This window comes from Bufo bufo, chromosome 8, assembly GCF_905171765.1.
Source record: "Bufo bufo chromosome 8, aBufBuf1.1, whole genome shotgun sequence".
Lineage (NCBI taxonomy): Eukaryota > Metazoa > Chordata > Amphibia > Anura > Bufonidae > Bufo > Bufo bufo.
Window position 1 is genome coordinate 48690448 of NC_053396.1, and position 25400 is coordinate 48715847.

Here is a 25400-nt window from a genome sequence, read left to right on the forward strand (position 1 = left end):
AGCTAGATGATGCTGTTTCTCAATTTTCTTTGCGAGATACCACGATTAATGAGCTGGATGATGCTGTTTCTCTTTTCTTGGGAAATCTACTTCATGGTTGCTCCTGGATTCAAACTAGTGACCTTTCACTTGGGAATTAACCTAATAAAACACTGAGCTATTAGGGAATGTGAGAACAGGTTGTAATTTGCAGTATTCAAGAAGAAAGATTGCTCCACTACCGGGAGTAATACAGTAACAATGCAGTTACATGACAAGAGTCTGCATAACTAATCATATGCTAAATAGTTGCAAGTCCAATTTATGTATGAGATAGCCAAGATGATTGTCTATAAAATTATGGTCGTCTCACGTTCGAAGCTTTAGTGGATGGTGAGATAGGGAGCCTGAAAGTCAAAAGTCCAAAACATTGTTACCGTTGCTCATCAGTGTACAGTATCTTGTATGTTTCTGGTGCATTTTAGACATTCCTCATGCTCAAATCACAAATTTCTTGAACTCTACCCACAAGTGTTCGATTGGGGTGAGGTCTGGGGACTGTGGGGGCTACTCCAGCGCCTATACTTCATTGTCATTGAACCATTTCTTCGCCAATCTTGACGTATGTTTTGGGTTGTTGTCCTGCTGGAACATTATGTCATCCCTTTTATACCCATAGGAGTTAGGTATTAATTTGTTCAGTGCCGACTTCTATTGCTGGATCGCCCTATCAACTTGCTGAGTACTTGAAAAACTAGCCTGACTAGCCCTGAAAAGAGAGACCCCAGCTGGCATAGGAACCTAAGCCTCCCTAACTATCATGCTCGCGTATTAGTCTTGTGCATTTCGCTAGATCTACTAGCTACTCAGGTACTCATAGGACCAGCATGTGAACGGGTGTGAGTTGAGAATGGCAGTGGCAAGTTGCCCCAGTCACTCGGTGCTCCAGACTAAAAAAAATACCTAGTAGCCATTGGCTCCTGAACTGAAAAATTTAGGAGCCAAATTAAATTTGTAGTTGCCAAATCGAAACCGAATCAAAATGTTGGTATCGTGACAACGCTACGCCGATCAGATCGGCGTAGGGTTGTTTCGATACCAACATTTTGATGCGCAGACCGGTAAAAATGTGTAAAAGGATACAAGACGGATCCATCTGTCCGCATGACAAGTGGAGAGATGGATTCGTTCTTGCAATGCATTTGTGAGATGGATCCGGATGCGTCTCACAAATGCTTTCAGTCACATCCAAGTGTGAAAGTAGCCTTAGTGTTTGTGTTTTTAATTTTTTTTTTTACTTACTATTAGCCCCCTTAGGGGCTGGAACCCTTGTCCTATTCACCCTTAGGCCCCTTTCACACGGGCGAGCTTTCTGCGCGGGTGCAATGCTTGAGGTGAACGCATTGCACCCGCACTGAATCCGGACCCATTCACTTTTATGAGGCTGTGCACATGAGCAGTGATTTTCACGCATCACTTGTGTGTTGCGTGAAAATCGCAGCAAGCTCTATGTTGTGCGTTTTTCAAGCAACGCAGACCCCATAGAAGTTAATGGGGCTGTGTGAAAATCGCAAGCATCCGCAAGCAAGTGAGTAAAGTCTTGTCGCCATTTGTAAATTCGAAGTCGCATTGGCGACCATTTTGGTCGCCATCTGGAGCCCTGTCACTGCCTTCCTTTTAACTGGAAGGCTCCTTCCCCACTGGGGGCTCATCATGTTCAGCATCAAATCAGTTCTTTAATCGGTGGAAACATCTCAACCTGCAGCAGAACAACACTGCTATGTGTTCATGACTAGCTAGGAGCCTCTGATGTTGTCAGTGGAACTTTTCTGTGCGTCCCCTGACCATTCTGCCACATTTACGTTTATTAAATTGTGAGCATTTGGTTCTGAGGCTTATTTTCTTTATAATATGGACACTACAACTCATTGTTTTCTGTCCTATATAAAGCAACTGTAGTTTTGTAGTTGTGTAGGCTTTCATTCAGCCCAAACAGCATATATGATTTAAGTTTGTAGATCCATTTGGTTTCAACTTGCAACAGTAATCTATCCAAATCACCCCCTCTACCATTAGGGGGTATTTAGGTAATTCTGGTAAATGTAATTAACTTCCCCTCTATGTTTTTCACACGTGTTTCGCTAAGGGGCTGTCGCTCTTATTTCGGATATTCCCAATTTGTTCACAGATCTTTTTGTGTAATTCCCTTTTAGTTTTGCCCACATAATCCTGTGGACATTGTGACACAGTGAGAGGTTTTGTCTAGGAAAACAGGTATTTTCCTCCCAGCATGTGCTGCTGGGCTGATTTACAGCCAGGTGAGGTCAAATACCGGACCGGATTTTAAATGCCGATCCGGGTTTTGGCAGCACCTGGCTGTCCTTAAATAGGCAGCTGGACTGAGAAGCCAGGTCTCTGTGTTGGGATCTGGGAGCCTTGTGTCTGGATGAAGGCTTGCTACCTGTTTGGCATGAAAACAGGTTGGTGCTGCTATCAGCAAGGACTCTTTGAGGCAGAATTGCCGCATGGTGTGAATTACCACCAACACCACAAGGTGAATTTTTGTTTAAATATGACTGCTTGTTTTGTCATTTGCCTAAAGTGTGAATAAAACACTGAACTGTTTGATCCAAAGAACTTGTTGTTGCTGCTATACTGCGTCCGCTAATCTTGTCTACCAGAGCGAGTCCCCATAGCATGTACCTCTGTCCAAGTATATAACTCCATCTGATTTACAATTGATGAATTGTCTGATTATGAAAACATCTTCTGTGGTGCTGCTAGTAATCTGTTTAGGCAGGGTGATTTGACTGAAGGCTACACACGTTCCACATCTAAAGATGCCAAGGACTGTTGTCCTAACCAGGACTCTTTCTTTGGGGTGGTGACTCCTAACTAAAAGGTTTTTCAAGTTATTGTTCCTTCTGAATGTGATCATGGGTCTATCACTCACTATTTTCCTTAGATCAGGGTCGGTAAACATGATGCCACAGTGTTTTTCTAGCAATTGTGTGTCCTTCTGATCTGCAGTATTAAATGTGCCCAAAATTCTCAGTCTCCCTTCTTTATCTCCTTGTTTTTCTGGGGTGTAAGTAGTTCTTTTCTTTGGGTTTTTGTCACTATGGTGAATGCCTCTCTTAGTACCCTGTCAGGGTATCCTCTATCCCGAAACACACATGTGTAGAACAAATTAATATAAATAATTAATACAAATAACTCCTATAATGGGTTAATATGTGATGTGGGCACGCGGAATATATAAAATGCACCAGAAACATACAAAGATATTACAGTAGCTATAGGTTTATAGTGTGTTCATAGCAAATGTGTTAAAGGTTAGGTTTTAAGTTATTCCTCCATCTTGGGTTATCAGCTAGCCTAAGGGTAAGTGATCACTTAGTAAAAATTGGACAACCCCTTTAGAACTATGTTTACACATTTTACCTTTGTTAGTGTACCAAATATGCAGTACAAATCTACTATACTGTGTTTATGGATAAAAATGCATAAACCCAATTCCAGTGAATATAGGGTCTTCTGAAGATATGGTCAAAATAGGATAGCTCAATCCTAGTAAATACGTGAGTAGTGGCGTACTGCCAATATAGGCAGACCAAGCAGTTGCTATGGGGCCTGCGGCACAGGGGGGCCGGAGCGCATGGAAGGCCCCGCCCCCTACGTCTACTCTGCACAAGACAGTTTTTATTCATAGTTAATTGAGGCGCTCAGGCGGCCGTGGCCCGCCCACTTGTGTTATTGCCCTTTACAGGCCCCAGCTGCGAGCTCCCGGCACTGCGTCTGCTGCATTTCACACTGGCCAATCAGCAGTTAGCAGCGCAAAGATCCTGCTGTTGATTGGCCAGTATATCACAGCAGTAGCAGGCTCAACAATCACACACAGAGTTCACTTGGCGTTGTAGTTGTCCTCCGCTCTGCGCTTACTCACTGCAGCCCCAGTGAAATCCTTACTCCCATACAGCACTGTCATATCAGCGGTGTATGAGAGTTAATAAAAAAATTAAAAAGATTTATCCCTAACTGTTTTAGTAGGTCATGTATACATTTCTTTATTGGCAAATGGGGGTGTGGCAGGGGAGGAGCCAGGACAAAATTTGGGATGGGCCAGGGTTGGTTAGTGAGCGGGGTTAGGGGGCCCATTTCAGATTCTTGCTATGCGGCCCAGTGATTTCTGTGTACGCCCCTGTACGTGAGGCCTTATTTGGTCAAGGATAAACTTGTTTTCCTAGCCATCCTTATAAAAGTTCCAACTCTTCACAGTTTAAGGCTACATGCACATGAACATTGTTTGTTTCTGTGTCCGTTCCGTTTTTTTTTTTGCGGATAGGATGCGGACCCATTCATTTCAATGGGTCCGCAAAAATGCGGACAGCACACCTTGGCTTTTGGCTGCGCGTGGCAAGGGCGAGAAAGAGGCGCAGCCAAAAGCCAAGAGAAATTTATTATCATTTACTCCAGTTTTCTGGTGCAAATTAACCCAGAAATCTATGGCCACTCTGAGCTGTCAGAGATTTCTGTTTAGGTGCACGGACTGCTGGAGGATGCTCCTAATTTATGATGAGGAGTGCACCTAGTCATAAATGTGGTGCATCCTCTGGCAGTGCAGGGGATATAAAGACCAGTGCAGAAAGCTCCTGTCTTGATAAATCTCCCCTAAGTGTTTAGACACATTTTGCACTTCACAAAACAGTTTTAAAAAGTGTCTAAAAGAAGAGGCATAACTTATAGAAAATGGGTATGGTTTAACATGTGCCAAATTGGGCAAAAAAATACTGGTCTAAGGTAAGTCAACCAAGAGGTGGTGAGTGGAAAAGTGTCCAGCAAGACGTGTCGACTCTATCATGCAGTGTAATAAATATGGGGCCTCTTCTGCCTGCCTGGTCTAGTTTAAAGGCAACAGTAATAACAAATCTCCCTCAATGGGCCTCATTTATTACAATTGTCTAACAGAAAATTGGCTGAATCATTTTCCAGACCTGTTTAGGAATTTTTAGAATTGGTTGAGTTGAACAGCATATGGTTTTGGTTGCAAACCCAAACACTATAGTTTCAAGTGTCAGGCATCATGCACACAACCCCATTTTTCATTCCTGTGCTATCTGCATTTTTTACAGCACACTGACCACACTGATTTTGTGCACTGAAATTCGGACATGGTCAAAGTTGACCAATAATAAAAAGTATAAAATTGAATCTACTTCACTAAATCTTCGATAAAAGAAATTGATGCTTTCTTTTTCAGATATTTCAGGCGAGTATGAATTCGGACACACCTGTGTGGGTCACCTTTGACATGCCAATTATAACTCGTTTCATGAAACTGTATCCTGAGAAGTGGAAGGGAGGCATTGCTCTGCGGATGGAGGTTATGGGATGCAATATATAACTTGTTATCATGATAGATAATGTTAAAACATGAGATAGTTCTGCACCTATAAGTAACTTACACCCACTGTATCATAAGATAGAAAATATGTGTTATTACAAAGCTGCAATATCTTGTTAGTCTGCCTGGTGCTTTCTCATACTATTTACAAAGCATAACATATATTTCTCTTTTAATGCACGTACAATATGTGGTATAAATGTACAAAAATACCTATGCTTGGGCTTGATGGCTGATTTGTTATGTTACATAGTATTCTACTGTGATCAATTGTGTACAATTTCCTTTACAGTGTTTCTATGATAGATGTTAAACTGTGCAAGAGTCAAGTTATATGCAGATTTTCTGAAGTGTCTTTGTTGTCCATACAGCCCCATCATAGCACAGTTTTGCTCCTATAAAATTAAAGCTGCAGTATAATTGGTTATTTTGGGCTAGGGGTGTTGCTAGGGTCTCAAAAGATCCGAGGCCCAAGCCCCTATGCATATGGCCCAATTCTCTAAGTCGCTTCCTCCCCAAACTCACATGCTTAAGCACTAAAGACATATTTTACTTGCTGGATGGACACTACCAAACATAGAGGACTATACAGCACCACATACCTCTCGCATCCAGGACCTCACAGGTGATGTCTCCTCTGATATAGACATTCTTTCCTCATCTTCTCCATTTGGCACAGACAACTTCTTTCCGCCACCTCTCGTTTGGCACACAGATATCTTAGGTTCCTCACTTTTCTATCATCCACCTCAAGCTGGTACCACAACAGTATTATCCTGCTGCTACCCCCAATACTTTGACTGCTGTGTTTCCCACTGCCCCCAAATACTATACTGCAGAAATAATAGTACCATACAGATAGTCTCCCCATAGTAATATAAAAGTCCCACCAATAGCAATAATTCTCTCCCAGAGTGCCCTTATTATTAATAGTGCCCTCAATAATGATAATGCTCCTCAAGAGTACCTGTTAGTAGTGCTCTGATATTGTGCCAAATAATAATCCCACCGTATTGCACCCAGTAGTAAAAAGACATCTCTACAGCACCCTCTACAGCAACCCTATAAAGCCCCCATTAGTATTAAGGCACCTTGATAGTGTCCTCAGTAATTATAATGTCCCCTTTAGTGCCCCTAGTAGTTAAAATGCCCCCTACAGTGCCTCCAGTTCTTACAGTGCCCCCTTGTAGTGCCCCAGACCTTACGGTACCCCCCCCCTGTAGTCCCCCATTCTTTATAGTGCCCTCCATACCTTACAGTGCCCTCAGTACTTAAACCTCCCCCATTTTGCCCCCAGACTTACAGTGCCCCCAAACCTTATAGTACCCCCTGAGGTGCCCACAGTTCCTATAGTGCCTCCTGTAGTGCCTATATATATATATATATATATATATATATATGTGTGTCCCTGTGTAGTGTCCCGTATTTATAGTGCTTAAATTGCCCCCTGTAGTGCCCACAGTCATTATAGTGCCCCTGTACTGCCCCCAGAAAAAAAACAAGATACTCACCTGACTTCCAACCACCGTGATGTAACGATGAGTTCCCAGCTTCTCCACTCAGGTGCTTGCGTTGAAGTCACCGTCCCGTACCGTACCATAGTATTTCTAATAGGCCTCAGGTCTATTCTCTTGCGGCCTATGAGAGAGAACTGAGAGACAGTGAGCAATTGGCTCCCCTGTCCCACCACAGTGATTCAATTGAATAGCCACCCTGAGGACGGGGATACAATCGTATCTCCAGCGGCCAGTATATTCGGGCTCTGGGACAAAATATCTGGGGCCCAGCATTTGAATGTTTTGAACTAGCAACAACCCTGCTTTGGGCAACATGACACTTTACTGCAAAAGAAGAACAAGTCTCATACTGTGACTACAACAAAATGTAAAAATAGTCCATTTTTGTGATCCTGGTATAGCAAAATCCCACAAAAGGCAGCAGTGTAGCCCTGATCATTCCCAAATAAAGTGTTCTTTACAGCAGCGGTCCCCAACCGCCGGGCCGTGGCCCAGGAACGGGCCCTGGGAGATAGTATACAGGGCCGCAGAGGAGAGAGGAGCGCAGACGCCATGCGCACCCGACGCGTTCATCTTGCCAACATCAGTGGAGACGGACAGAGGGACGGAGGGAGGGAATCCCTCCCTCCCATGACGCTGCAGAGCCCAATACAATGAGCAGGCTCTGAGGCGCTGCACCACTGCCACCAATGAATGTGTCTAATATTAAAGTATGAGGAGGCACGGGGGAGGGTTTACCACTGCGCCGTCTCAGCTTGTGCTTGGCGAACGGCAGCAGCGGCAGCCTCCTCCTCCTCCTGATTTTTGTGTCCTCAGACCAGTCCCCAGCCATTAGTGATCTGGAAAGCGCAGGTACCCACACACTGTCCCACAGATGGGGTCACCTATTATTAATCTGATGTACATGATGCTATTACATTAGTACCCCATGTACCTTAGATTAAAAGTATGTGGCCCCCAAGCACATCATCAAATAATGGGCAACATTGGGTTAACCATTAATATGAGGTACACATAATGAGGTTTCTTACTATTAATGTGTCCAAATTGATAAAACAATGTGCCTCATATTAACAGCAAGTACCTGATGCCATTAACCCCATGTTGTCCATTATGTTAAGCGGGGTACTTGACGAGGTTGCTATTAATATGTGGCACATGGTTTCATCAATTTAGACTTCATGTGCCTCACATTAATAGCCAGTAACCTTATCATACTGTAGTACCCAACACCAGCCTACACATTAACCCCATGCTGTTCAATGTCCATTATGTCAGGAAGTACTTGCTGGTGTTACTATTCATATGAGGCACATGGCTTTATCAATTTAGACCTCTATTTGCTTCACATTAATAGTAAGTGACCCCATCAAGTACCTCCTCACATAATGGGCAATTGATACTTTGCAAAAAGTAAAAATTAAAAAATACTCACACGTTAACCCCATGCAACTTTTTTTTTCATGGTATCGAATTGGTGTTGCAATACTTTTTTTTGAGTCACATTTAAATAATAAATGTAATCGTTATATAGTGTTATATATTTTAATATGCACCTTGTGTTTTGTCGTGCACGTGAATCAGTCAGCGCCGACCAGCACCCCCATAAACCCTGCCCACCACCTAAGCCCCGCCCCAGAACCCGCCCTCCCCCCCACCCCGGTCCCTGGAAAAATTGTCTTACATGAAACTGGTCCTTGGTGCAAAAAAGGTTGGGGACCACTGCTTTACAGAACAGTGCATAGCAAGGTAAAATGCTAATTTTGTGGTTGGCCCGAGTTCAGGCCAGCAATCTATAGACTGCTGCTGCATACAGTCTTAGGATATAACAGTGGGTTTCACAGCATTACTACATCTTGGCACAAGCATCAGACACATATCACTGTGGGTCAGGGTCATATAATGGGTCTGCACTGGAAAAACTCTGTATATTGCATCTGGCGTTTTTTACATTGCATATTCTGTTTTATTGGTTGATTCTGTTTCTATATTATTAATAAATATAATCTTTATGAGTCTGAAATTATTGTTTTCTCTAGTAAATTATCAAGTGCAACAGCAACTGTTATAGCGGAGTGTTGTGAGCAGGTCAAATATGGTCAGAGAACTCTGCTCTACTACCTGCAATGATTGTCTTGCTGTCGTTTCATATTCTTATTAGTGAGAGTGATTCTATCAATATCAATATGTTAAGATTTATGTAGATAGTGACTTAAACCTCCAGAACTGTATTGTACATTGTCTAGAGGATTTGCTACATAGAGTATAACCGCATACATACAATAGTCTAATGAGCAGACACAGTAAAGGACAGCCTTAAAGGGGTTATCCAATCCCTGAAAAGCCCCTCACACACAATGTACTTATCTCGCTCCCCAGCACCCGCGTCGCTTCTGAAGCTCACACAGCCGCCACTACGTCTCCCCGTCACACGGATGAAAACATCCAGCTGGGGGGAGGGGATTCAGCCAATAGCAGGTGGTGCTAGGGAGGCTTGTTTTCGTCACCATATGCCCCATGGCTGCCCCTCCAACCTCCCCCCCCCCCCCCGACCCCGGATGTTTTCATCTGCGCGACGGGGAGATGCAGCGGCATTGTGTGTGAGGGGCCAGGGCATACAGAGGAGCATTTCAGGGGTTGGGTAACCACTTTAAAGGGGTTTTCTGGGATTTTACTACTGGTGACCTATCCTCAGGAAAGGTCATCAGTATCTGCTCAGTGGGAGTCCGATCCTCAGGATAGGACATCAGTATCTTATCCTGAGGATAGGTCATCAGTAGTAAAATCCCAGAAAACCCCTTTACACTGGCTGAGCATTGGACAGATAATCACTAACAAGCATTCGTATGAACCCTCGTTAGCGATTATCTGCTGGTGTAAAGGTGCCACCGATTACCCAATGAATGCGCGATATGCTCGTTCATCGGGTAACATGATTGTTTGTGCGGTCACCAGAATCATTGTTTGCCAGCAGCAAATTGTGCAGTCTAAACACGCTCTGCTCCCAGCTAACAATAATTCTGTATAAGGATGATCGATGGCATTGGCAAATACTCATGCCCATACTGTGGAGAAGATCGCTGCATGTAAATCTCCATCACTGAAAGCAGGCGATTGTCAGATTGACAAACATCTGCTAAAAATCTATGAGTGTAAGGGGACTCTAACAGACACAAACATATAAAAATACACAAACACATAAATATTGTGCCCTTCCCATAAGAGTCATTCTCTTTTAACATTTGTATTTGTTTTATCAAACCAAAGTACTTGGACCATATAATATCTCAACACTGTACAATAAAGGTGCCATAAAAAAGAGAGGCAATATCAAAAAGTGGTTTTCCAGTGATTACAACATGCAAGATGTCAAAATCTGTAACTTTACCCCGCTCACACCTCTTTTGCAAAGTGGTGCAAAAACGGGGCGTGGTGTGGGAAGGGAAGAAGGCGGGCTGGCTGGCCCATCTCATTCATCATTTCCCACAACAGTTTATGGCGTGGAAAATGGCCTTAGACTACACCAGGAAGGGAGCTGGCATCGTTTAAAGCAGTGATGCCCAACCTGCGGCCCTCCAGGTGTTGCAAAACTACAACTCCCAGCATGCCTGAACAGCCAACAGATATTAGGGCACGCTGGGAGTTGTAGTTTTGCAACAGCTGGAGGGCCGCAGGTTGGGCATGTCTGGTTTAAAGCATATCACACAGCCGGCGGCAGCAAGAGCCAGAGCTATGTAGATGCCTGCACCTCTACATAACTTTGGCTATTCACCGGCAGCGCAGAGGGATTAAAATGGGTGTATAATTCGCTGTTATTAATAAATGTCCCCCAAAGTGTAGGAAGAAGAATAAAAAAAGAGAGGGAGAGAAAGCGAAAAAAAGAAGGTGTAAGAGAACTAGATTTGAATCCATGCCAGAAGTGAACTGCTAGAAATAATTCTAAAGCAAATTCAGGCTCTAGGGATAACTAAGTGATGCAAGTCCTACACTGGGGTGGGCATAAATAATCCAGGGGCACCTGACCTGACTAAGAAGCAAGCGTTAGTGTAATTTAAGATACTGGTCAGGTGTTGGCTCAGCATGCAGCTGTTTATTCTAACTTTTCGCTCGCTGAGGCTTGCAGTCCAGGATTCTTTTTACATATTGGTTTAAAGTAAGTTACATTTCATTTTTAATATTTGATGAGTACTAGCAATGTGTTATTTGGTATATTAACTGTATAATTAATGTAGTACTGACGTCATGATGCAAGTGAATACATATATATACACATGACTGTGGGCGTTGTTACTTTATGCTTGAGAAAGGATTAGAAACTTCACTGCTATGTTTGGTGAATTAAGTTTACACTTTGTTGCTAAAGGAGCAGCCACGAGGAAGAAAGAACTGCCTGTAGAGCTCAGAGATATGTCTGAAATTTCCCAAGAGCACAGTGGCCTCCAGAATTCTTAAACAGAAAAAGTTTAGAACAACCAGGACTCTTTCTTCCTAGAGCTTGTGGCCCAACCAAATGAAGTAATCGGGGGAGAAGGGCCTTGGTAAGAGGGGTGACCAAGAACCCAATTTTAATTTTCTGTTCATATAGACATATGAAGGCTTGTTTTTTGCGAGACAAGTTGTACTTTTTTAGTGGCACTATTTAATATTACATATGATGTAGTGGGAATCTGGAAAATTCCAAACACAATTCCTTCACAGTATTATGGGTTTTGTTGTTATGGTGTTCTTTAAGTGGTAAAACTTAATTTTCTGGGTCAGCTTGATTACAGCGATATCACATTTATATTAGTTTTTCTTGTGTTATACTTTAAAATAAATAAATAAAAAAAACTTTGCCACTTGCTGGAGTGAGACAACCCCTTTAAGTCCACTTAGGGAGCTCTAACATGTAATTGTTAGATTTCTTCTCTCATAAACTGAAGTAATGAATTACTACTGCACGTAGGGCTCCATAGGAACATCACTACTGTAGACATGGTATCATCTAGAAAGCTTGAGGTTACCACAGCGAACAGATGGCTCCCTAGATTTCTGTCTGTAGAGAAAAAACCTCTCAGTCGCAGTAGTCACAATTGACCTCACTGATCATAGTAAAACAGCAGGCTATGGCGACCATTGAGTTCTGGAACAGAGGATAGGTCATCAGTAAAAAAAAAACTCTCAGAAAACCCCTTTAAAATTGATCTGCTTTATTCTTGCCCATTCTGCCAGCTTATCTATATCACGTCTGGCAAGGCAGGTACCAGACGTGCGGAGCAGAGGGAAAGGAGACCGGGTGCCCTAACACAAGGGAGAGGGAGGAGTGGTGACCCCATAACTCACCTAACACTGGCACCTGGCTACCCTGACGTCTCTAGACGGGTTGCTCACCCGAATCACTGACACCTAGGGTAACAACAGGGAGTGGACAAACAATACAAAAACCACATATAATCCCCGAAGGGAGACAGCAGACAATAGGACACAAACTGGAGAGAACCGGAGATCCAACCGCACTGGTTCCAACAGCTCCAGCAGGCTCCACAGCAACGCCACCTGAGGTCAGAATATATACCCAGAAAGGAAGGTCCATATCTGGCAACAAGGGAAATAGAAAGAGACTAAATAGTGGCTGGGAGTGGCAGACAAAGAACAAAAAGGATAGTAAACCAAAACAGGAAAACCTGGACCAGAATCCATTCCCACAACTAGGTCATGGAGCGATCCCTTGAAAACGGGTGAGTAACCTGTTAAATAATATGTGATATAATATTAATTGATATTTAATATAAAGTATGTATTACATTACACACCATTTATAGTAATACACTTGGCAATGGGAGGTCTGTATGGGAACGTCCAGAACTATATTTGAAGTCTACCATATATGACAATGCATAAGCCCATACATTACTAAGACACGCCTGTATCTATGGTAGAAATGACTGACAGGGTCAGACAAGAGGTGGTCTTCTTACACTCACTCTCAAGTCTGTTGGGGGTTGTGTTTGCTGGCTAGAGATGAAGACACATGGAGCCTTGAGAAGAGGATTCCTGACCTTCAACAATGATACTTCAAGGACTATCAACATTCACTCATGGACAATAGATTAAGACTTTTCCTAAACTATTTCTGTAAGTAATCAACTCGTATGAAGAATGAAAATAAATCGCATTATTAATTTTTATATAGCTCTTGTTGAATCCTGGTGATAAGTCCTCCGGGTGTTCTTTACTCCAAATAAGCATACATTAGATTTGGAGAGGATTACCAAATCAGGTTGACATATTTTTCATACATAAATATTTTACATTTGGAGACATATTACACCCGCTGCGACCTTCTGACCCCAGGAACCACAGGGTCCGCGATAGGTCGTGACAATCTAAGTCTTTCTGAAATATCTGACAATAAAGCTGGGTTTTATGCATCCACTGACACTTTACTCCTAATCCTGTTCACAAGATCATTGATAAAGATTAATTTTAAAGAGAATTGGGGTACCCCGCTACTGACTTTAGCCCATTTTGAGTATGTACCATTTACAATGACTCTTTGTTTTCTGTTCTATAACTGATTCTTTGCCCATGTGCATAAAATGTCCCCATGTCCCTGCATTTTTACTTTTAGCACAAGGCTCTTGTTACAAGTTTTACTGAATCCTTTCCCACAAGATTCCCCCCAACAGGTTGAGGTCAGGCAGGCAGAGTTTGTGCAAATCAGTGAAACAAGTCCAAACGTCATGGCAGGCAGCAAAGGTTCAATACAGTAATCACACACAGGTCAGGTCAGGCAGTGGCCAGTCAGTATGGTCATCAGGCACGGGTCAGTTCAAACGGCAGATTGTCAGAATCTAGGAATCAAGCAGAAGTCAGTACATGGCAGACATGCAGATTATAGTACCTTTGCAGCATTTAGCAAGTTAGTAAATGTATTGCTTGAGAGAATGAGACGAACAGCACAGCATATACAGCAGAGCTGATTAAGGCCTCTTGCACACAAACGTTTTTTTTTTTCGTTTACGCTCTGTTTTTTGCGTTCCGTATACGGACCGTTTTCGGAACCATTCATTTCAATGGATCCGCAAAAAAACATAAGGTACTCCGTATGCCTTCCGTTTCCGTATTTCCGTTCAAAGATAGAACATGTCCTATTTTTGTCCGCATAACGGCCAAGAATAGTACTGTTCTATCAGGGGCCAGCTGTTCCGTTCCGCAAAAAACGGAATGCACACGGACGTCATCCGTATTTTTAGCGGAACCGTTTTTTTCGGTCTGCAAAATACTTAAAAAGCCATATGGTCGTGTGCAAGAGGCCTAACAGATCATAAGCAGCTGCACACAGAACCAAAGGAGGATTAACAATTGCAATACTGCAGAATGAGACAAGGTTTAATGAAGAATATCTCCAATAGACACACATGACACAAGTGCCTGTCCCCACTGCCAGAGTGCTGGAACTGTAACAGACACAGGGTGAGTGGAGCGGTGTCTGTGCCTGCCTGAAGTAGCAGGCAACAGGCATGGGCCTCTGACTTAACACTATTTTGTTTTAACGGACCACAAATATTGGCCAGCAAAAAATAGGGCATGTCCTAGTTTGTCAGTTTTCACGGCCCGACAGTCCCCAAACAATTGCAATACTGCAGAATGAGGTGATGTTCAATGAAGAATATCTCCCATTGACACACAGGATACAAGTGCCCGGACCCACTGCCAGAGTGCTAGAACTGTGACAAAAATAGGGTGAGTGCAGCAGTGCTCATGCCTTCCTGAAGCAGCAGGGCAGCGGGCATGGGCCTCTGACTTAACACCGTTTTTTAATGGACAATGAATATCAGCCATCAAAAAATAGGGCATGTCCTAGTTTGTTCATTTTCATGGCCCGACAGCCCCCAAGCAATTCAAGGGGATCATTTTAATTGACTGCTTTCAGAAATGCATCCGTCAAAAAACGGCAGTGATATGGACCATTTTGCCATTTTTAACTGCTGTTTTTTTATCACTGTTGTGTGAATATTGGCTAATTGTCATGAAGAGGATGTTGAACCACTTTGTAACTGAACAGATTTGGTTTTTGGCTACATCTAAAGGTGTTATCTAAGTGCCCCATCTGGTCTTTGCCCTTTAACCCCCTGTACAGTGATCTGGATACTGCTGCAGGCAGTGGCATATCTCCAATGGAGGCAGACCACACAGCTGCTATGGTGCCTGTGAGGGAAGGGGGCCTGGCGATGGATGAAAAGATCACACACTATTTAGACTTGGCAAGCTAGCTGTACAGAGGAGAAGTTGCCCGATGAAGAAGGACCTGTGATGATGTCAATATCATGTGACCAGGGCAGGAAGAGACAGAGCTCAGCAGTTCAGAGCAGAAGTGGTAAACCACCTGTTTGAAGTCACTATGTGAGCGGGCAGAGCTCCTCTGCCATATGTGAAGGTTAGCACTGAATGGGGGGGTTGGGTGAAACAGAAGCAGGTATAGTCTATGGGGAAAGGATGTGACACTATATAAAAGGCAGAAGCAGCGCACAGTAAATCTGATACGGCTAGATGCATACTTTCAATCAGATTCCAGTATAATGTTCTCATGTAGGAGTAGATAACCAGACTAATAGATATTTTTTAAATACCACTGTTGCCATTTATAATCCTCTATAAGTAAATCCCGCTGTGCCTGCGATGTGTCCGTGCGTGTGTGCCGACATTAAATGCACATGCGCGGCTCGCCGGTCAATAGAATCTCAGCGCACCACACGTGACCGCACCACCCACAGCATCGCGCTGGCAAGCAGGTCGGAGCGTTGACAGAGGGATGGAGGATTTCATGAGCGGGACCAAGGAGGAGGAGGACACTGCGGAAGCCGAGCTCAGGTAATCACCGCACGACTGACCGCGGCATGGAAGGTGCAGAGGTGCGCGCTGTGTGAGGGGGAAACCACCGCTGAGGAAAGGGGTGTGGAGCCCAGAGACCCCTCCTCTCTGTCCTCCCTCCTCATGGAGCCCACTTCCCCAGTGTCCCTACATGACCCCACTGCCCTCAGCCCTGTCACTGCCAAGCCGCCAACTGTGGCTCCGCTCTATACAATAATCTATAGGCACTGTGACCGCGGACATCACATAGAGGAATCTGCATTGATCACATATTATAATCTACACCTCATAATAATCTATCTTCTACTATATAATAAAAGCCCTCTGTGCCTGTACTGTGTCAAAGCGTGTGTGCCGATGTTAAATGTGCATGCGCGGCACACATGCACGGACACTACCTGCACCGCCCATACCTTCACGCCTCCGGCGTGTAGAGCTGTCCGAAAATAAAGGGCCACATAACTTGGGGGGAGGGGGCTGTGTGTGCCGCAATGTCAGGGCTCTCCCAGTACCCGACTCTGGAGCTAATGATCTCTTCTGCTTGCTGCAGGGGCGGAGATTGGTCAGCCGCAGTGGGACACTCAAGCTCCGGTCCCTGCTGGACGCCACTGTGGGACTGTCCCGGGGACTGTGGCTGCGCCCTGGGGGAGGGTGAGTGGAGCGGTGTCACAAATTAAGATTTTTGCCCTAAATGGGTGTTTTTGCAAAAGCATAATAGAACCACAGTATCTAAATGGTGTATCTCACACGTACAGATGCAGACTAGGCCGCAAATTAAGATTTTTGCCCAAAATGGGTGTTTTTTTAAAAGCAGAATAGAACAACAGTATGTAAAGGGTGTATCTCACAATGACAGATGCAGCAAAGGCTGCAATATTAGGTATTTTTCCCAAAAAAGTGTTATTTTTTACTAACAGAATATGACAGCAGTATATAACGCTTGAATTTCACACATGCAGATGCAGCAAGGGCTGTAGAATTGTATATTTTGCCCAAAAAGGGTGTTTTTTAAAACCCAGAAAATTGTAGCTGTATTTCTAGCTTAAATTGCACATTGACTAATGCGGCAGAGGCCCAAGATGAAGGTTATTGCCAAAAATGAGTGTTTTTTCAAGCTTGTTTTTAACAATCACAGATGCAGCAAGGGCTGTAAAATTGTGTATTTTGCCCAAAAAGGGTGTTTTTTTTACTAACAGAATATGACAGCAGTATATAACGCTTGAATTTTACACGTACAGATGCAGCAAGGGCTGTAAAATTGTGTATTTTGCCCAAAAAGGGTGTTTTTTAAAACCCAGAAAATTATAGCTGTATTTCTAGCTTAAATTACACACTGACTAATGCTGCAAAGGCATCAGATGTAGGATATTGCCAAAAAAGGGTGTTTTTTTAAAACCAGATTATTTCCAGCAGTATTTCAAGCTTGGATTTGAATGTTACAAAAGCACATATGCAGTGCAGTGCTGGTGCTCGCCGCCGCCCACCTAACTAACAGACGGATAAAAGTTATTTTTCTCTGTCACTGGGCTCAGGGCAGGGTAAAAAGATTGTGCACTGCACCCACACAACAAAATCTATGTAGATCGCTGAGTTCAATTGGAGTTCTGAATAAAGATTCTGTCCTATTCTCTCCCTCACAGCAGCAGCATCCTATCCCTACACTAAGCACAGCAGAATGACGTGCAGCGCTACGTGACTCCACCTTATATAGAGGCTGGGTCACATGCTGCACTGGCCAATCACAGCCATGCCATTAGTAGGCATGGCTGTGATGTCTTTTAAGGGCACACAGTTAAACGCTTGTTGATTGGATGCTCTGCAGCCTTTCAAAAAGTGCCAAGAAATCGCCGAACACCGAACCCGAACTTTTACTGAAATGTTCGGGTTCGGGGTCCAAAAATCCTAAAGTTCGATACAAACCTGAAATTTACAGTTCGGGTTCGCTCAACTCTACTTGTTCGCAGTTCGCCGAACGGGCGAACATATGGCGATGTCCGATGGCACCATATTCTTTTACATTGTGAAGAACTTTGACCCATGACACATCAATCAGGTGGTACAGGACAGCCAATTGAGACGTTTCAGCACATGGACACCCCCCCTACCTTATAAATAAATCCGATCTGGGTGCCATTTTATATTGTCTTTTGCCAGTGTAGGGAGAGGTTTCTGTGTTGAGCAGGGACAGACTGTTAGGGACACCAAACACTAGGTAATAGGGCCACAAAAGTCCTTTTAAGGACTGGTATAGGTGTGCTATCGATAGGTGTGACTTACTGAGGGGTGTAATATACTTATAATATACTTGTAAGTATGCATTTGTATTGTGCAGAAGTTGTGTGCGGTTCTGTTCCGTTACTGCAGCTACACAGAGTGACAAACGCTATTGGAACAAATTGTGTGATACACCAATTTCCCCCCAAAAAAACTGATTAAAGCAGGGGTGTGATATACCAATTATATACTTTCTATATAGGGCATTTGGGTAGTGCAGCATTTGTTTGCGGTTTTGCTGCGTTACCTAAGCTACACAGAGTGACAAACGCTATTGGAACAAATAATTTCAACTGGTGTGATATACCAGTTGCCCCCCAAAAAAACAGATTGAACCAGGGGTGTGATTTACCAATTATATACTTTCTATATAGTGCATTTGGGTAGTGCAGCATTTGTTTGCGGTTTTACTGCGTTACCTCAGCTACGCAGAGTGACAAATGCTATTGGAACAGATAATTTCAACTGGTGTGATATACCAGTTGCCCCCCCAAAAAACTGATTGAAGCAGGGGTGTTATTTACCAATTATATACTTTCTATATACAGGTCCTTCTCAAAAAATTAGCATATTGTGATAAAGTTCATTATTTTCTGTAATGTACTGATAAACATTAGACTTTCATATATTTTAGATTCATTACACACAACTGAAGTAGTTCAAGCCTTTTTTTTTGTTTTAATATTGATGATTTTGGCATTCAGCTCATGAAAACCCAAAATTCCTATCTCAAAAAATTAGCATATTTCATCCGACCAATAAAAGAAAAGTGTTTTTAATACAAAAAAAGTCAACCTTCAAATAATTAAGTTCAGTTATGCACTCAATACTTGGTCGGGAATCCTTTTGCAGAAATGACTGCTTCAATGCGGCGGGTACTTGACACTGGACTTCAGGCATTTTGGCATTTCCCTCTCCCCAGTCTTCCTCCAGACTCTGATCTTTCATCCGAAAAAAGTACTTTGGACCACTGAGCAACAGTCCAGTGCTGCTTCTCTGTAGCCCAGGTCAGGCGCTTCTGCTGCTGTTTCTGGTTCAAAAGTGGCTTGACCTGGGGAATGCGGCACCTGTAGCCCATTTCCTGCACACGCCTGTACACGGTGGCTCTGGATGTTTCTACTCCAGACTCAGTCCACTGCTTCCGCAGGTCCCCCAAGGTCTGGAATCGGTCCTTCTCCACAATCTTCCTCAGGGTCCGGTCACTTCTTCTCGTTGTGCAGCGTTTTCTGCCACACTTTTTCCTTCCCACAGACTTCCCACTGAGGTGCCTTGATACAGCACTCTGGGAACAGCCTATTCGTTCAGAAATTTCTTTCTGTGTCTTACCCTCTTGCTTAAGGGTGTCAATGATGGCCTTCTGGACAGCAGTCAGGTCGGCAGTCTTACCCATGATTGCGGTTTTGAGTAATGAACCAGGCTGGGAGTTTTTAAAAGCCTCAGGAATCTTTTGCAGGTGTTTAGAGTTAATTAGTTGATTCAGATGATTAGGTTAATAGCTCGATTAGAGAACCTTTTCATGATATGCTAATTTTTTGAGATAGGAATTTTGGGTTTTTATGAGCTGTATGCCAAAATCATCAATATTAAAACAAGAAAAGGCTTGAACTACTTCAGTTGTGTGTAATGAATCTAAAATATTTGAAAGTCTAATGTTTATCAGTACATTACAGAAAATAATGAACTTTATCACAATATGCTAATTTTTTTAGAAGGACCTGTAGTGCATTTGGGTAGTGCATTTGTTTGCGGTTTTGCTGAGTTACCGCAGCTACACGGAGTGACAAACCCTATTGGAACAAATAATTGTGTGATTGAAGCAGGGGTGTGATATACCAATGATATGTCAGTGGTGGTGAAGGTGACGATGATGACGTGTCGTTGGACGTCACGTGGTTGCCCACAAGAGAGGAAGAGGAGGGGATTTCAGAGGGAGAGACGGAGCAGCAGATAGGGAGGAGAAGCAGGCAGAACTTAAAGTGCACAGGAGGCAAAAAGCAGACTGCTAATGAATCTGGAACGAGCCATCCACCATGCACAGTCACATCTGGCGCTCCCAGGACGCCGGCACATGGCTCCGCAGTGTGGGCTTTTTTTAACGAGTCCACTGCTGACAATAGTGTTTGCATCTGCAGCCTGTGCTGTCAACGCATAAGTCGCGGTAAGCCCAATACTCACCTAAGGACGACTGCCTGAAGAAGGCACCTGGCCTGTCATCACCAAGCCCAGTGGGAGCAACACCGTCAAAACCCACACTCCTGGCGCTCCGCATCCTGCCTCCTCTTCTTCTCCTCTCTCCTACCATTTGTCCTCCACTCCACCTTCCACCGTGCAGTCGTCCCGTTCATCTCGAAAAAGGCAGGATTCCGTGGCCCAAATGTACGAGCGAAAAAAGATGATGACGCCGGATAACCTTCTTGCCCAACGGCTGACCGCTGGCTTGTCGGAACTGCTAGCCCGCAAACTACTGCCCTAAATAAATTTGTGGCCATTGGCACACCACAATGGAAGAAGAGCATCCCGGAGCTATATGGCCACGTTTAGCAGCAAGTGAATGTATCTCTGGCACCCCGTGTCGGTGCCAACATACATCTGACCACAGACACATGGTCTAGTAAACAAGGGCAGGGAAGGTACATAACTTTTACTGCCCACTGGGTGAACCTTCTGACGGCCGTAAAGCATGTAACCCGTGTGGATTTGGTGTTACCGCCAAGGATTGCATGTAGGCCTGCCTCTTCTTCTCCTCCTCCATCTCGACTGACTCCTCCTTTTCCACTGCTACCGTCTCTTCCGCTGCGCCCCCCAAAACCTATTCATTGTGCCAGGTGAGACGTTGCCATGCTGTGCTGCGACTGTTGTGCCTGGAAGCCAAGAGCCACACTGGTCCTGCACTCCTTCCAGCTTTGCAGTTACAGGCCGATCAGTGGCTAACCCCGCTGGTAAAGTGGTGTGCGACAATGGCACCAATCTGCTGAGGGTGCTGAAACAGGGCAAAATGACACACTAGCCGTGCATGGCACACGTTCTGAATTTAGTCGTGCAGCGATTCATTGCCAAATACCCCGGGGTCCAGGACGTTTTGCGGCAGGCCAGGAAAAATCTGGCTATTTTAGAAGATCTTACACGACCATGGCTCACCTTGCTGACATTCAGCGGCGACACCACCTGCCCGTCAGACGTCTGATTTGTGACTGCCCGGCGCGATGGAACTCCACCTTGTATATGCTTGATAGGCTGCTCCAGCAGAAACATGCAGTTAACGACTACCTGTATGAACTCTGCGGCAGGACAGGTTCTGGGGAGTTTTTTTTTTACACCGTGCCAGTGGCTGCTCATGCACGACTCATGCAGACTTCTGCGGCCATTTGATGAGATCACCAAACTGGTCAGTCGCAGCTAGGGCACCATCAGTGACATCGTACCTTACGCCTTCTTTCTGGAGCGTGTATTGCATCGTGTAATTGATCAAGCCGTCGACGAGCAGGAGCAGGAAGAGGAAGTCGTAATCCTGGATGAATTCCCAGGGGGGGCTACTCCATCTGAGACAAGTCAACAGGAGTCTGAAGAGGAGTCAGAGGAGGATGGTGCCGGGCGGAGAAGGAGCAAGAAGAGCATGCTTTAAACTTTTCTGGGATCCCTGGTGTTGTCCGTGGCTGGGGGGAGGAGACCGAGGACGAAATCATCCTGGACGATGAGCAGGAGCCAGGCCAATCCACCGCTTCCCGTTTAGTGCAAATGGGGGCCTTCATGCTCCAGTGTTTGAAGAGGGACCCCCGTATAAAAAGCATAAAGGGCAATGACCAGGACTGAGTGGCAATGTACTTAGACCCCCGGTATAAACACAAAATGGCGGACATGTTACCAGCATCACAAAGGGCTGGCAGAATGCAGCAATTCCAGGCCTTGTTTCGAGAAATGCTGCATTCTGCTTTTGCGGACGCTGGCAGAGGAATTTCCACTCATAGAGAAATGGTTGCGGGTACCAATCCAACAGCGCATGTAAGAAGAAGGCGGTTTGAAGATGTGTTGGTCACTTCGGATATAAGATCATTCTTGCAGCCAACCCATCGACAGCCGTCCTCCAGATCCAGCCTCAGGGAACACCTAGACTGACAGGTGTCCGACTACATCGGGTTAACGGCCGATGTGGACGCTCTGAGAAGCGAGGAACCCCTGGACTACTGGGTGTGCAGGCTTGACCTGTGGCCAGAGCTGGCACAATTTGCCTTGGAACTTTTGGCTTGCCCCTTGTCCTGTCCGAAAGGACGTTCAGCGCAGCAGGGGGATCGTGACCAATAAGCGCACTCGCCTAGCTCCCAACAGTGTGGACTACCTCACATTTCTAAAAATGAATGAGGCATGGATCTCGGAGGAATTCAACACATGACGAGTCGACTACGTTTAATTGAATTTCCTCATGACAGCCCACAAATATCCGCCACCACCCAGAACAAATAATGGTCCATGTCTTAGGTAAATAAAGCTGCATAAAAGGCCTTTTCTCTCCGTCAAATGCCTAATCTTTTGGGCCTTGGAGGAATTCAACACCTGTGATGACCACGTGTTTCAACTATTATCATTAGTTTTTTTTTTTCCCAAGAGGGGGGATTTCGTTAGCTATGTTTTTAATCCAATTTTATATTTTTAGTTCTTTTAAACATATGTATTTGACCTGTATTTGTACTGGCCTTCAGTAAAATTGATATCCATTGACCGTCTAATAGAACTCCAGCCACATACTTACTTGTTCTTTCATGTACGCTGAATGCATAATTTTTGGGGCCTGTAATACACTGGCCTGCTTTAAAATTCATATCCAATGACCATGTAATCTACCTCCAGCCACATACTTACTTGTTCTTTTATGTTCGCTGAATGCATAATTTTTGGGGCCTGTAGTCCACTGGCCTGCTGTAAAATTGATATCCAATGACCGTGTAATCTAACTCCAGCCACATACTTACTTGTTCTTTTATGTACGCTGAATGCATAATTTTTGGGGCCTGTAGTACACTGGCCTGCTGTAAAATTGATATTCAATGACAGTGTAATCTACCTCTAGCCACATACTTACTTGTTCTTTTATGTCCATTAAATGCATAATTTTTGGGGCCTGTAGTCCACTGGCCTGCTGTAAAATTGATATCCAATGACTGTGTAATCTACCTCCAGCCACATACTTACTTGTTCTTTCCTGTACGCTGAATGCATAATTTCTGGGGCCTGTAGTCCACTGGCCTGCTGTAAAATTGATATTCAATGACTGTGTAATCTACCTCTAGCCACATACTTACTTGTTCTTTTCTGTCTATTGAATGCATCATTTTTGGGGCCTGTTGTCCACTGGCCTGCTGTAAAATTGATATCCAATGGCCGTGTAATTTACCTCCAGCCACATACTTTTCTGCACGGTGAATGAATAATTGTTGCGGTCTCGGAGGAATTCAACACCAGTGACGACCTTGTGTTATCGAATTTCAGAGGGGGGATTTCATTAGCCATGTTTTTAATCCAATTTTATATTTTTTGTTCTTTTAAACATATGTATTTGACCTGTATTTGTACTGGCCTGCAGTAAAATTGATATCCATTGACCGTGTAATATACCTCCAGCCACATAATCACTTGATCTTTTCTGTCTGTTGAATGCCTAATGTTTGGGGCCTGTTGTCCAGTGGCCTACAGTAAAATTTTATCCATTGACCGCATAATGTACCTCGAGCCACATAATCAGAATTTCTTTTATGTCAGGTAAATGCCTAATTTTTAAGGCCCGTACTCCCGTGGCCTAAAAAAAAAAATTTCTAGGCTCCAACAGGGCACATTTCAGAGAATTTTCCTTTAAGACGCATAAAAATGTCCCCTGATTAAGGGTTCTTTCACACTTGCGGAAGGACGGATCCGACAGGCTGTTCACCATGTCGGATCCGTCCTTCCGCTATTTCGCCGTTCCGCCCCCATTGACTATAATGGGGACAGGGGCGGAGCTCCGGCGCAGTACGGCAGTGCACGGCGAAAGCCGCCGGACTAAAAAGTCCTGCATGTCCGACTTTTTAGTCCGGCGGCTTTCGCCGTGCACTGCCGTGCTGCGCCGGAGCTCTGCCCCCGTCCCCATTATAGTCAATAGGGACGGAGCGGCGGAGCGGCGGCACGGCGAAATAGCGGAAGGACGGATCCGACATGGTGAACAGCCTGTCGGATCCGTCCTGCCGCAAGTGTGAATAGCGGAAGGACGGATCCGACATGGTGAACAGCCTGTCGGATCCGTCCTGCCGCAAGTGTGAAAGTAGCCTTAGGGCTCTTTCACACCTGCGTTATTGTCTTCCGGCATAGAGTTCCGTCGTCGGGGCTCTATGCCGGAAGAATCCTGATCAGGATTATCCTAATGCATTCTGAATGGAGAGTAATCCGTTCAGGATGCATCAGGATGTCTTCAGTTCCGGTACGGAACGTTTGTTGGCCGGAGAAAATACCGCAGCATGCTGCGCTTTTTGCTCCGGCCAAAAATCCGGAACACTTGCCGCAAGGCCGGATCCGGAATTAATGCCCATTGGAAGGCATTGATCCGGATCCGGCCTTAAGCTAAACGTCGTTTCGGCGCATTGCCGGAGCCGACATTTAGCTTTTTCAGAGTGGTTACCATGGCTGCCGGGACGCTAAAGTCCTGACAGCCATGGTAAGTGTAGCGGGGAGCGGGGGAGCAGTGTACTTACCTTCCGTGCGGCTCCCCGGGCGCTCCAGAGTGACGTCAGGGCGCCCCAAGCGCATGGATCACGTGATCGCATGGATCACGTCATCCATGCGCATGGGGCGCTCTGACGTCATTCTGGAGCGCCCGGGGAGCCGCACGGACGGTAAGTATACCGCTCCCCCGCTCCCACTATGGCAACCAGGACTTTAATAGCGTCCTGGGTGCCATAGTAACACTGAAAGCATTTGGAAGACGGTTCCGTCTTCAAATGCTTTCAGTACACTTGCGTTTTTCCGGATCCGGAGTGTAATTCCGGCAAGTGGAGTACACGCCGGATCCGGACAACGCAAGTGTGAAAGAGGCCTAAGATACATATTTTTTGTTGGAATTTATGTCATTGATCCCCATCTAGTATGTCACTGTCCATGTTGTGGGACTATTTATACACTTCTACTAAGTATTTGGTGGCTGCAAATATGAGCTGAAGGTTTTTCAGGTTCGCCTGCCATTTAAAGAGGACCTTTCACCGATTCTTACCCTATGAACTAAGTATACAGACATGTGGAGCGGCGCCCGGGGATCTCTCTGCACTTACTATTATCCCCGGGCGCCGCTCCGTTCTCCTGCTATGCCCTCCGGTATCTCCGTTCCCTAAGTTATGGTAGGCGGAGTCTGCCCTAGC

General features: G+C 44.8%; 1 protein-coding gene across 1 annotated transcript in view; it reads left to right on the forward strand.

Moving 5' to 3' along the window:
• Positions 1-7359, forward strand: part of F8 (coagulation factor VIII) — a 419094-nt gene extending 411735 nt beyond the window's left edge. The window contains exon 26 of the mRNA XM_040442408.1: positions 5240-7359. Coding sequence (XP_040298342.1) covers positions 5240-5383 — 144 coding nt within the window. The 3' untranslated portion in view covers positions 5384-7359. The remainder of the gene's footprint in view (positions 1-5239) is intronic.
• Positions 7360-25400: the final 18041 nt, after the last annotated feature.